The sequence below is a fragment of the Meles meles genome, chromosome 11 (assembly GCF_922984935.1).
Source record: "Meles meles chromosome 11, mMelMel3.1 paternal haplotype, whole genome shotgun sequence".
Taxonomy (NCBI): Eukaryota; Metazoa; Chordata; class Mammalia; order Carnivora; family Mustelidae; genus Meles; species Meles meles.
This window is the reverse complement of record NC_060076.1, coordinates 55,147,714-55,162,064: the sequence shown is the minus strand read 5'-3', so window position 1 is coordinate 55,162,064 and position 14,351 is coordinate 55,147,714. Positions and strand designations below refer to the sequence as shown.

Here is a 14,351-nt window from a genome sequence, read left to right as displayed (position 1 = left end):
TCAAACTATTTCCCAAGAGATGTCTTAATCTTCTAAGACACCCAATTACCGTCTCCGTGGAACCTTCCAGAACACTCTTTTCTTTCAGTAGATGGTGGTCAACTGCTTTCCACACACCACTGCATGCTGCAGTGGGGACCGGCTCAGGGGCCTGAGCTGCCAATCAGACTGTCGGCTCTGTCTCAGCAAGTCTTTGCTTGGAATGGTCAAATTCCAGGCATTTTTATCTCCCTCTTTTCAATGAAGCTTGCATTATTTTTGCTTCATTTGTGTACATCACTCAGATAGATCACAAAACCATACCAGCTCATTCCTTTTCAATGAGCTAGTCTTGAACTACAGCTGACTCCATTCCGAAACGCTGCCTGCAAGGGGTCTGGGATTCAAGACACCATCCTCCCAAATGTGTGTCCCACCTCCTTGTGAATGAGGAACCCCCGCCCTGACTGCCCCAGGCAGCAGCACTGCTTCGTGGAAACCTCGGGTGCTATTCCTTCTCAGGCATTGGAGGGAGACACTGCTCCTCGGGGTCTCCTGTAAGCACTAAACTCACAGTGCAGGGTGGCCCCAGGGCTTACCTCTCCTGTCCAGTGTGTGTGTGCTGGAGGCCCTGGGGTTTCCACTTGGAGGGACCACAGTCCGGTCATCCGGGCACAGTTCCCTTCGCCCTGTGGCTGGAAGGCCTTTCCTGGAGGCGAGTGGGGCCCAACATTCTAGAACCGCACTTGCATTTTGGAAACGGGGGAAGGCTATACCAGTCGGAGGCGCACGGAGGGTTCACAGGTCTACACCCGTGCCTGGAGCCAAATCGCAATTATTGAACTGAAAGAGTCACCATCCCAGAGGCTACGGAACGAAACCAGTGCTACAAGACTCCCAGATCGGAGGACCGGAGTCATCCTCCAAGATCCTACCGACCCCCAGCACTGACGTAGGGAGAGGGCAGCAGGAAGGGGTTGAGGAGGAGGAAAATAAAACATGAGGCCAGAGTCTGTAGCATAGCTCATTTTATTGTTTAAACAGGTTTTGCATAGGAAATATATCCGCTTCCAGTAATTAACTGCAGTATGAGCAGCTGCTAGCAGTATAGGCTGGATAGAACAGTAACAATCACATTAAGTCAAGCTTGATTTACACCAGTTTAAAACTTGTGGCAACTGAGTTCATTTGCAACCCACAAAAAGTACCCAAAGAACATTATCCTCCAACCGGGCATCATAAAAACCTTTGCTAACATTCTGGCCCAGTCTGGGGCTGATCCCAGAGGTCTGAACGCCAGAAATTAAGTAACTGTCATATAATACATCCTACCGCTAAAGGTTTGCAACACGGAGATTGTGCATGTGCCTCCTTTTTTAAAAAAATTTAATTAAATACAAGGTTCTGTATTTATGGCCCATGAGGACAGAATGCCAAAAGTTTTAAAATGGATCAACCCTGGTGTGTAGCTAGCAAGCAGTAACTGACTACTCGTCACCTACAGTTGTACTAAATGTATCTAAAGAAACACACAGTCCTACAAAAGTTGTTCTCAGAGAAATATCATTGAAGTGGGGGTACCTCTTCCCAGGATGCTAAAAGTTCTATATGATATAAGCACAAATTAACAGCTTGATGAAGACATAATCTAATGCAGCTTTGAGAAGCCTATGCCTGGGATGTAGTTACCCCTCACATTCTACAATGTTGTAGAGATTTTTTTTTTTCCCAAGAAAATGTCATTTGAAACATATTTACAACTGAACTCAACAGAGACTGTGAAATTGAACAGGCACTGCTCATTTGTTTGAGTTTTTTGGTAAACATTTTGCTGGTTTTTTTTGTTTTGTTTTGTTTCTTTCTCGTTTTGCATCAACTTTTATCAGTCCATGCAACTTCAATGCCCTCGATGTGAAGAATGCATAATAAGCCATACTTCTTTAAAAAAAAAAAAAAAAAGACTTCCTTCTGCATAAAGAGATATATTTGCCACATCAGTCCCTGTAGCACAGTTTTCAAAACCATTCTGTCAAAAATTACAGTAATACAAGACCGCTTTAGCGTCACTAGCTTACTCTGCCCTTGGCGTGTGGAGGCCACCTGGTGTCACCGTAACTGTCATCATTTGAGAGGAGCTCCTCAGAGGCTGGGTCTAGCATCCGGGTAGGCTAGTAGCACTGAAGCACTTTTCACAATCTCAACATACATTTGAATTGCAACACACAGATATTTCTAAAGAGTATTAACTAGTGAACCCTTTTATTATTTAAAAAAAAAAAAAACTACTTACAACCATTGAAGAAAAAATTGCAACAAAAAAAATGTAAAAATTGACCGTCTCCAACTTGTCCCCTTCACTATTAACAATGTAACCAACAGATCTGTGGCACGGACACAGTACAAAGAGTTGTCATGGCAATGAGTTTGGCTGATGCAAAGGTCATTGTGCAGGGTCAAAGGGCAAAAATCAGTGGTCCATGCTCTCCCCCAACTGCAGTGCTCCACCCCACCCACACAATTTTTAAGGAATTCGAAAAAACAGGGGAACTACCAGAAAGTGCAAAATATGAAGGCAGCTTTCAGCTCCTTCAGCATGGAGTAAAACATTCAATTTCGAGTTCGAGCTTTTACTATTGAACTTGAATAGCCTGCACATTAAAAAAAAAAAAAAAAAAAAGTTTTCTATCGAAACCCAATTTTTTTTTTAAGTCCAGGAAGCATGCAGCTGGTTAATGTTAACCAAAGACCTTGACAGGAACATGTAAACTATATTGAATGTCATGCTCGGGGCCTATCTGCCAGCAATATTGTAGAGTTGTTTCATTAAAAATGAATACTGTACACTGAATATGGGATAACTTTCTGCAGCCTTCATCGTTTCACATGGTGCCTAGATTTTGAATCTAGGGACAGAACATGTTCTGGTGTCCCACCGCTGAAGATGTCCCTGTGCAATCTCCTTTGTTGAGTCCTTATGAAGCTACCAGTCACAAATCCAATACTCTGCTCCCTGAGGACACATTATGTGAGACATAGCACTGATTTCGTTTTCTGCCTATCCCGAATGCTCTGTGAAACTTAACCTTAAATACCATCACGTAACAATCACAAAAACTTTTGCTAAAGGCCGTATATACTAAAAAAAGACAGTGGTGCTTCTGACATTCTGAAATGCTCTGAAAACCAACTTTCCCAATACTAAATACAACAAAATAACCTTCATAAAATATAACTTTTCTCCATTTACACTTTTTTAAAGGATTAGTATCCCATGCTTTTCAAGCACAGGCATCTGTGAAATAACTCCTAACATGGACAGATTTTTTTTTTTTTTAATACATAACTTAAGAGGCTGGAGAGTTTTAACTCAAGTCCAGTCTCCAAACAAGGAATATTCTTGTTTACTTTAAAAATGGAAACAACATACAGTTCCATTATAATTGTTAAAAAGTTAGCTTTACAAACATGGGAATTTTAATTTAAAAAAAAATTCTTAACAAAACTATACAGTGTACAAATTACTGTCTACAAGGTAGGCGGTTCTTTAAGAAGATCTCTCTCTTCTCGCTACTTTGCAGCTTCACAGATTCATTCACATATTTTTTTTTTTAAATGGAGCTGCCCACCCGAACATTACCCCATAACTATATTGCTATCATTAAGATTTTTGCCATGTCTTTATGTACAGTCTCCTTCACTGCCTTTTATTTATTTATTTTCCCTTAGACAAGCCTCCAACGCTCATGTCACTCCAGAGGAAACTTCAGAGGCACTGTGAGTGGTGGGCCACGAAGCCACGAAGCCACGAAGCCACGCAAGGAAACAGCTGAACAATGCTGCGGAACGCACGGGGGCGAGGAGGGGCAGAAGACCACCCCCTCTTGATGCCCTTGGGTGACCTTCGCCATCCTGAAGCTCTGAGTTCTGGGGGAGGGAGGGGCGTGCAAGATCTGCAGGAGCGGGGCCCTTAGTCAGAAGACAGACTTCCCTGGGAAAAGAGGAGGAGGCCAAAAATTGGATTTGAGATTTTCCATAGATAGTAGTATCTTTAATAGTTTTCTCACAAAAGGGAAGGAGGAAAAAAATATATATGGATTAAAAAAAAAAAAAAACAAAACCAACACTTGAACTAGGCCTTTGTAGTCAAGAGGCAGGCAGGAATACCCACAGTGTGTAACTGACTTAGCTAGAACTGCTCATTCTCTGGCAAAAAAAAAAAAAAAAAAAAAAGCACGAGCGAGTCTGCCTTTAAAAAATACTGCGTGTCCTGTGAGGTTCGATGTGTTCACCTACTAGGTCAAAGATACGTGAAGAGCTTGGCTGAGATGAGCTGTTTTGTATCAGGGCAAGTATCACAGAAATGATCGGACTTAGTTTTCAACTTGCGTGGCTGGGGTCCTGCTGTGCTATCCAGCATGTGGGCTATCAGACTGAATGGGCTAATCAAATACAATTCTAGACCCATAAGCATTGTCCTAAAGTATTCATTATTAAATCATATGCTGTGAGAACAATGGACAGTTTATTTTATTAGGCCATGGCTGGGGTGGGGGGGCGGTGTCAGGGGGCTCCTCAAGACAGCCCTCTCTATGTGTCACTAATTCTGAAAGATTTTCCTTCTAGTAATGAATTCCCTCAATGGGACTGGGGGGCTGGGAGAGGGGTGTAAGAGCAAAATAAAACCAGCCTCCATTCACCCACTAGCCCTCAGGGGAAACTAAATCAAATATATACTTGAGGCACCATCCCTTAAAAAATCCCATCAGCATCTAATGGGCTTAATTCGTCCACAGGAACATTAATTTCTGAATATTCTACATTTCCCTTCTGCTCTGGTTCTCCGTTTGAAAGGTCAGGTAAAATGAAAGCGTAACAAGATTTACTAATTTTTTTGTTCCTTAAAAACTGAACTTTGTTTTTAATCTAAAAGTCCAAATACATTTACTATAGCAACCGTCTGTTCAATCCTCTGGATGTAGTAAAAAAAAAAAAAACAACAAAAAACAAAAACCCAAATGCACTGCCATCCATTTGAAGTAGTGAGTCACAGGTAAATCATCCACTACCAACAAGGAAACGAAGAAATGGGGAAAGAGAAGTGGTGGAGAAAGACTGTGGGAGCACCCCTCCAGCTGGGATGATGGGTTTTGTAGGAGAAAATAGACCCAAACCCCCAAAGTGTGAAACCTCCACTACGTGGATTCTTCCACCGATATTTTTGCCAAACATGAGACAGGCTCAGTCTCCACTGTGGATCCGGAACTTTGCAGAAAAACTACCACCATCACCACCACCACCAAACCCCTCCCCCCACAAAAAAAGGACAAAAAAAAAAAAAAAAGGAAAGTAAGACAGTTTTAAGCCAAGTCTGCCTCCAGGAGAATTTGTTGTGTTCACTTGTTCTTACTATTTCTGTTGTTACGAACACCAGAAATGAATTCAGCCTGCACCCCAGGTGGGAAGTTTGAGAAGGGGGAACCTGTGTAAGTTGAAGTTTGTCACAGTAGACAGAACAGTCGCTTTGCAGCCCAGGCCCATCTCAGGGGGCACTGCTTCTTCACAGCTACACTGTAAAGTGTTAAAAATCCTCCCACCCCACCCCCAGAATATATATATATGTATATTAAAAAAAATCCCCTGTCCATCTCTCAGTACACAAAGGACCTCATCACACTGCAAAAATAGCAGTACCCACTTTGGTCAATTAAAACAAACAAACGAAAAAAAGCATACATTATTTTTTTTTTTAAATCTGTGTACTTACCTATAATAACCAATACAGCTAAAAGCACTACCTACATAGGCAAAACTTGGTATTGCATAATTCGTATAAATTTGAAACCCCTCCCCCCCAAATATTAATTGGAAGATGAAAAACATGAAAGGTTAATAGAAAAAACACCAAAATACTGAAAATATTGCTGGTCGATTACAATTTTTAAGCGGCAACTATACACAGCCATGATATGCTTTATAAATGTGAGATAAAGGTATAACTGTCTAAAAAATCCAAGATGTCACACATTTTTCTTCGTCTGGAGTACAAAATATTTTGTCATAAAAATGGTAAAGATTTAAAATGATAATAAATGCAGCAAAACAAGTGTAGTGATGTCACTTTTTTGTGTTTTTTTGTTGTTTTTTGTTTTTTTTTGTTTTTAGATTTCAAGGCAAGGCACGTAATGTGGACATTATATCTTCGTGCAAATTAGGATTACTGGAAAGAGTATTTTTAATTAAAATTTTAAGAGACATAGAGGCAAAATGTGTCTGCCCATGCACACTACAGATCTGTCAATACAAGAAATTTGTTGAACAAGGCTAATGTCTGAAAGCACCATGCAAGTTTTCAGCACCCTCATTACAACTGTTTTCTCAAGAGTGCGTTTTTACATCCTACACCCTGGCGTTCCCAGTTTGTAAACTGTAAGCTTTACCCTTGTGACATGGATTTGCCTGCCTCTTTGTCTCTGTAATGCAGATTTTATAGAACCTTTTGTACGTACACCCTATGGGTTCTTGATGCAACCAGTAATTTTAAATAAATAAATCCTACCTCCAAGGAGGCTGCAGCTAAACCAACATAAGTGCTGTGTTTTCGTTAATTTTTTTTTCTCAAGCACATGATTTGTCTTGATTTAATGCCTTTTTAATGCCCTCAAAAACTGAGGGGAAAATAAATTCGTTCAAAATTATTTTAAATTCTTTTTAATCCCCTCAATTTAGAGTCCAAGGGCTGAAGGACTTATAATCATGATTCCCCTTTAGATATAAATTTATAAATTGCACTTGCCTCTGTTAAGTGTTTCTTTTGTGGGGAAAATATTATATTAATTTTTACTGTTGCATGCAGAGATAACACTTTACCTACATAGAGGCATTTCTTCCATAGAGCCTTTGTGTTCAAACTGTTTTTTTTTTCTTTTTTCTTTTTTTCTTTTTTTTCTTTTCTTTTCTTTTTTTTTTTTTTTTTTTTTTTTAAGGTTTCAAACTGGGTTACACACTGGAAAAGGCTGGGTTAAGGGCCAAAATTGAATAAATCTGTACTGATAACTAAAGGCTACAGAGATTTTATATATATATTTTTTTAACTTTGAGAAATCAGAGTGCTTAGAAAATGGCTGGCTCATGGCTCCGTCACCCAGCACCTCTGATGCCGCCTCTTAGCCTTCGTTGGTGAGATAACCAGGAATAGTGATTCCATGCGTAAACAACAAGAATACTAAACCAATAAAACTAGCTTATCATGCAAATATTAAGGCATCTAGAAAGTCAGTTAAAATATATTGTCATAGAGACAGAACATCTATTTCCCAGCGGACTTCATGTAACAAAGGCTACGTTGCAGGGGCTGCGATCTACCATCAGCGAAATATCATCGACCCTTTTTTATGTCATTACAGTTTCAACCTTAAGGGAATTAGTGATTGTAAGTGCTGCAATTGCTGGTCTATATATCTTCTTTCTTCAGTTGCTTTCCTTTCTCCCTTTTTGTTTGTTTTGTTTTGTCCAGTCTTCCACTTTTCCTTTTTTTTTTTTTTTTAAATTTCTTAAACTACTGTTGTATTTCATTTTCCCTCAGTTGCTCGTTTCTGCTTGAAGGAAAGGTTCTCCGATTATGTTCAAACCGTAATTTTGGACATTTGCCGGTAGGATGGGTGTCCTATTTGATACTTGGAAAGGAACCAAGCTAGCCCAGGTACCAGGACTGTTGACAGGAGAGGAGCAGGAGGGAGGGAAGAGAAAAAGAAGAAACACAATGTTAACATCTACAACATTATTAGAACTATAAATCCCATAGGCATCAAATTACTACTATAACTTTTTTCCATATTACAGTTTCATATGAGATTAGCGTGCTACATTGTAAATATTATAGGTACATACTCTGCATGGTCTATTTCTTTCATGGAAGGGGAAGGCTAATGATGAGGCAGGAGAAATTCAAGTCAGGCTTATACACACACAACTGCTGAACTCTGATTGAGTGTGTTCCTAAAATATCTGATCTACTTCGATGAAGGAGGGAAAAAAAGAAAGAAAGAAAGAAAAGGAAAAAGAAAGCAGCAAATCCACAATGGTTTGCCCATTATTCTCTGATCTTGCTTTACTTTCAGTTCATAAGCAATTTGGCGATGGGTTTCAGTGTTTCACCTGCTTATCCATTGAGTACAACTGTGAGCTGTCACGAAAGATTTTCTCTTTTCCTCACATAAGAAAAAAATAACATTTTTAAAGAAGGCCAGTACATTAATATGTCATTTGAAATGCTGGCACCAGAGGCCTTGGCACCAGAGGCCTTGGCACTCCCTGTCCCCACCATAAGTTAGGAACTTTACCACATCTGAGCTGTTCTGTGTCTGGAGAGCTGGGGGAGGAGGGAGGGTTTGCTGGGAGGGGTCCTGGAGGGAGCAAGAGCGCCAAGTTCTTGTCCCCCTCCAGCCAACTCCCCTTTCACCTATGTTGGATCTGGAGCTGTTTAAAGAAACTTGAGGACCAGTTCTCTCATTGCTACTGGCATAATCTCTCATTAAACGAGTTACCATCTGGAGGAAAATAGCCTGAGATCTGCAATCCCAAAACAACCCTATATACCATACATTTTGGGGGGATACCTAACCAGACCATTATTTGTTTCAGCACCCCACTCAGAATGAATGTCAGCTAATAAATAGATGCATAAATCATCACGAACCAAGAAAACATCAAACTGATAATCTCAAAGCCTGTTTTATCACGGCCTAACTTGGAGACATCATTTCAATGTTTTAAATTTAATGTAATATCCTTTACTTTTGAAACCATGAGGTGAGATGGATACTATTATTGTAGATATCAAACTAGATAATCTCATTTTTTCATATGTAAAGACCAAAGGTACAAAAAACCTTTATGGGATATTAATTTGAAGAACAATTTTGTAAAAAAAAAAAAAGAAGAAGAAGAAAAAATAAAGCCTGGATTAAAAGAAGAACCTGGTGCGTGTGTGTGTGTGTGTGTGTGTGTATTCTTTTACTCTGGTGACATCTCTACACAAAATGTGTCTTATTAGTGCATGTCTAAGTGCTTATTTCTGAGTTGATAATTCAACAGAAAAATTTCACGCTGGAGGGATTTTATGATTAGACTATGAGCTCTACGATAGCCAAGTCCATCTCTCTTTTTGCTCTCCACTTAATGTAATACTAGCACAGGGTGGATTCCACTAAATTTTTGGATATACAAACAAGTCACTTAAGGGTTCTCAATCCCACCCAACTCTATATTTTTAAGAAGTGGAGATCGTCATCATCACGTATTTCCACAAATACGTTGTGATTTGTCCGCCTCTAAAAAGAAAATAGGCATCTCTGAGCTTAAAAGTAGAGATATTTGGTATTAACAAAAAACTTAAGATTGAGGAATAATCAAATAAGAGTTTGAACAAGAAATAATTCAAACTAAAAAGAGATGTCTTCGTTATCTGTTTAAAAGTCGTAATTCTCAAGAATTAGAATAGTTGTTACTGAAACCTTTTCCAAGAGACTTAATTATTTTCACATATTTCTCTCTTCCCACACACATCTTCCCTTTGCATGACTGACTGGGAGAAAATGTTACATGATCCATCATGAAAGCTATTTTCCCCTCAACCGTCCTTTCACTGTACTTTGTTGCCATGAGAGTGTTTTCTACTTCCTAGCATAGTCACCTGTAGCTGTGGTTATCTACCAACTGAAAGGGAAGCCCCACAAAGAAAATGACTGTCTTGTCAATCCCTGTAGAGTCTGGCTATAGCCGACGCTAATTACTTCTTAGCAAGTAAAACAAATTACAAAAACAGATACCCATTAGTTTTAAACTGAAATGGAAAGCATGTAGGAAAAATAAAAAGACTAGCTCAAGTTGATGATCCTTGACAGTAAAAGACAGTGTCAACTACAAGCAAATCACTTTGCAAAAGCGAGTCCCAAATTCAATGGGCTCTGGAAAGTCATGTAGAGGTTGCACACGTTAGGAAAATAAAGTATATTTTAATGATTGAAAAATAGATGTGACTCCTTAAATAGAGAAGTCTCTCTAACTGATGGCAAAAAAGACAGGAATGTGGGGTTTATTTTGCAACAGCTTTCTTATGTGGTTCTAAAAAGAGACATGTATTATTCTTTGGAAAATGCTCAGTGAAAACAAATGGATGCTAGTGACTACAGGACTCTTGCTGCAGAATATCTAACAAATTCAATTTAGATGTTTACTCAAACTTTTCAAACCTCCCATCCTACATCAGGACCATGTCAAAATTGCAGAGTGCAATATATTTGTCAATACTATTTATGAACCTTTGGGGGAAATAAATCTCAAACATTAACACTATGCAGACCTCATATATGAGTTTTACAAGTCTCTCATTGCCAATTTATAGGTTAGGTTCAGAACTGTAAGACACAGACATTTCTTAGAGCTTTTTGGTAGTCTCATTGAAAAATAGCTGGTAAAACAAATTCAAAGATTATGATAACAATGTAAAAAAGAGTTTAATAAAACAAAATAACCTAGGTCATTTCATCTCAAAAAGAGAATTGCCTCAAATTGCATAGTTTTTCAGGAAACATGCTTTTTACATATCTAACTCCCTCTCTGTATATCAATGCCTCTGATCACCAGTATGGGTAAAATAAACACACATATTCATATTTATCTCCACATGCAAAACTACTTATATGTAATGTGTTTAATAGTCTTAGTTCATAATGGAATGAGAATCATCCTTTGTCCAATCCAATAATCTCTGCCTCTATGTAAAAGGGATGTGCAAACATAACTGAAAGATCTCAAAATACTCAAGGTCAGGTTAAGCTATTTCAGCAACAAATCTTTAAGCATGCACAGACTTTGCTTTCATTCCATTCTCCATTGCCAAATCACCTTTTCTTTCGGCAAACAGAAGACAGGCATGACTAAAAGTTGAAACCACATCTTTAGAAAATATACATAGGCCATACCATTAAAAAAGGAAAAGAATATAAAGTACTTAAAAAACCAGGCACAATAAAAGCAAAAAGGAGATTTTAACTATACTATACCTTAACACAAACCAGAATTCACCCTAATGACTTCTACTCTGTGCATATAATGAGACATTTCCTTATATACAGAACAGATACAAGTTAAATCAAAATCCTAAAAAATAAAATGTCTGATATCATGGTTAATATTTTTACATTATTCTCACCAAATGCACGATGCGGCTGCCCCAAAAAGGGAAGAAGCAAAGAAATTATTTTGACCTTAAGATGCATTAATGGGAAGTGATGGCCCATTTTATCCTCGCCAGACTATTTCTGAAGTACTCTGTTGTTTCTAGGCATCACTCAAGAGAAACAAACGTTATGACATGTCTTTGATGAGGAAATCCTCCAAATCATGTCTTTTGAGGAACAGTTGAAGGGAGACAGGGAAAACACAACCATTGAGTTGGAAAGAAATATAGACTTGTTCTGTATAGTTCAGATGGAAAGAATTAGCATAAAGGGAGAAACTTCCAGAAGAAAATCATGCCGAGGCCCTACTATGAGTAAGATACCATTCTGGGTGTTTTACATCTGCTATCTGACTTGATTTTCTCAATGGACTCTTGAAATTGCCATTATCCCTATTTCACAGATGAGAAAGCTGAGAGGTTGAAACTTGCCCCAAGTGACCTGCCTAAACCTCAGATATGAACCAGTTCTGATTCCCATGGCCATTTCACTATATTATACTGCTTCCTTCGGAAGTCAGACTTCGACCCTAGATTAGGAAGAACTTTTGAACAGAGTTCCTGAAGGCAATATATGTTTCAGGAGACAGTGGATTTCCCATGCCCCACATAGCTGGATTGTAACCTAAATAATGGTGCGGGAGACTTGCTCACAGAGTATGTAGTTGGTCTGGGTGATCAAGCAACTTGGAAAGTCAATATATATCCTCTGAAAACAAATCTAGTTGAAGTTGTATTAGAATGACCTTAGGGTGAGGATTACAGGGTTAAAAGGTAGCCCCTTCTTCTTTTTAAAAATGGCGCACTATTTTTACTATAGTTCATATCCTTGGACTAACTGGATAAAGCAGTTGGTCATCGCACCTACAAGTAGTGAACAGACTCTGTATCATTCAGTGAAAGATGGAAAATTGCTCTGGGCAAGTCTACATTTGATGGTTGTACTTTCTATATGGAAGACTATGTCTTCTAAGCCAGAAGGAATGGGCCCTCGGTTTTTACCTCAGTAACCACCCAAGAACCTCAGAGTGCCAAATAAATACACGAGGAACAGTAAGTTTAGAAAGGAACCAAACAAAGTCAAACACTTCACTTCAACTATTTCTTGAAATAAGAGCTATTTGAAGAATGGCAAAATTCATTTACTATTATTGGTCGGCATTTATCTGATAATGGGTTGGGTCACCCATTTGTCAAGCATTCTGTAAACTGTGAAAGTACCCAGCACATTAATATTTTTAGAGGAGTAATAATATTGTTCATTCAGATTTCACGTACTGATGTAATCATAAGCCTACCATATTTACTTCAAAGATAGCAAGTACTCTTTCAAGAAGCTTAACAAAAATAGTATAGGAATGAAGCACAGAGAATTTTATGTATTCAGGAATACCTCAACTCTACTAGGAGCTACATTACTTATAGACAGCAATAAAAATAAGTAATGGCCCAGAAAGCATGGAAAATAAATAAAATAAAGACCTTAACTAAAAAGAAGGATTTACCTTTCATTCCTTTGCACTTGTTCTTAATATCCTCAAGAAAAAAAGTTTTTTACTTCCTTAGCTACATACTTCTGTATAGCTACATACTTTTGCTACAATAATTAACACACAGGGAGTAGTACCTTTCCCAAAATGCACAATAAACAATCTCCCCTACTAATAGCTAAAATCTACCTGGAAAAGCCAATCAAGGGCAGGTTAATTAAGTATTAATTAGGTCATGCTGTCTTGGATCATGTGTGTATGCATTTGGACTGGCTGCTTACTTTGACATAATACAAATGCTATAGATAGTGTCTTGGGAAAATATGCTGGCTCAGTTGAAGGAATATATGGGTGGTATTTAAGTACCTACATATTTAAGAATTATTACATGTTGGGAGCACCTGGTTGTCTTGGTGGGTAGTGCGTGGGACTCTTGATCTTGGAGTCATTGAGTTCAAGCCCTACATGGAGCATAGAGCTTACTTAAAAAAAAAAAAAGTTGTGAGAATTATTATATCTTATTATATGATAAGAATATATTTAAGAATTAATGAATGCAATAGAACAAAAAATGGTAATAAATAAATATACCCGTTTCTAGTACTAATATGGTATGGATTATTTGCCAGGTACTGTTTTATGAATTTTCCATCCTCCTAGTGAATCTATGAGAAAAGTGCCAATTTTATTCTGATTTTACGGAGGAGGGAACGGGAGCTAGGAAGTTAAGTGCCTTGCCCAAGTCATGTTGCTATTAAGTCGCAGAAGACAGGATGTGAACTCTAGCAGTTTGGTTCTAGGATCTACATTTTTTACCCATTACACTTTACCTCTTCTTCCTCTTTTGTGAGCCACACTTTATTTTTATCACTGGACAAGAATTTTTATTATCCTTAAATTGTAGAAGAGATTCTATGAAGTAAGGTCCACATCATTGGGACACACTGAGACTCCCAGAGAAGTAAAACTCTTGAGTCCAAATCTCAACACAAATAATGGTATCTCATTTATCCAATTCCGGATCCTTTTCAGCTGCATACAATATTTGCCTTTGTTTACGTACATACGGATGTGGCTGTATGTCGATCATTTGCTTATGGCGCTTCACTGCAGATGGGGCTACACCACAAGCAAAGTATACAAAGGGCTCTACCCAGGTTTTGGATTTCTGCGATTGATTGCCCCCATTTTTAAGGATAATTTTTGCTATCTAAACGACCCTATTTGCATGCAAGATGATTTCTAATGATTATTACTATTTGTAATAATCTGTACCGGAAAGCTCCCTGGCCAGCTCTTACCTGAACTGCAAAGTACTCTTGTGGGCTCTTTTGGAAATATCGAATATCGTGAACTGCAGGTGGCTCATGGAATTTCTCGAACTGCAAGCAACAGTACTTCGTGGTAATGAAAAAGAAATGTATTTGTTTCCTAACTAAGTAGGTAAATGGCCTTCTTTATTGCTACTCCTTGGGGACCCACGATTTTGGAAATAACATATCAAAACGGTAGGCCATCTAACCTCATTAATTTATATTCAATTGTTTCAGTTGTGTTTTCCTTATTGGAGCATGCTGGCGCGGATGTTAACTTTACCATGCGTGGGTCTTAGCAGTTTCCAAGTAAAAATAATGGCTTCTGCC

The 14,351-nt window shown here is 38.5% G+C and overlaps 1 protein-coding gene across 7 annotated transcripts in view; it reads right to left on the bottom strand.

Annotated features, from left to right (window-relative positions):
- Window positions 1–990: 990 nt before the first annotated feature.
- The window catches only part of NFIB (nuclear factor I B), a 232,325-nt gene continuing 218,964 nt past the window's right edge, over window positions 991–14,351 (bottom strand). For 4 of the 7 annotated variants that reach the window (XM_046022303.1, XM_046022305.1, XM_046022308.1 and 1 more), the window contains one exon: window positions 991–7,687. In XM_046022303.1, the coding sequence (XP_045878259.1) occupies window positions 7,558–7,687 (130 nt within the window). In that variant the 3' untranslated portion in view covers window positions 991–7,557. The remainder of the gene's footprint in view (window positions 7,688–14,351) is intronic. The other 3 variants (XM_046022309.1, XM_046022306.1, XM_046022307.1) reach the window with 1 other exon arrangement.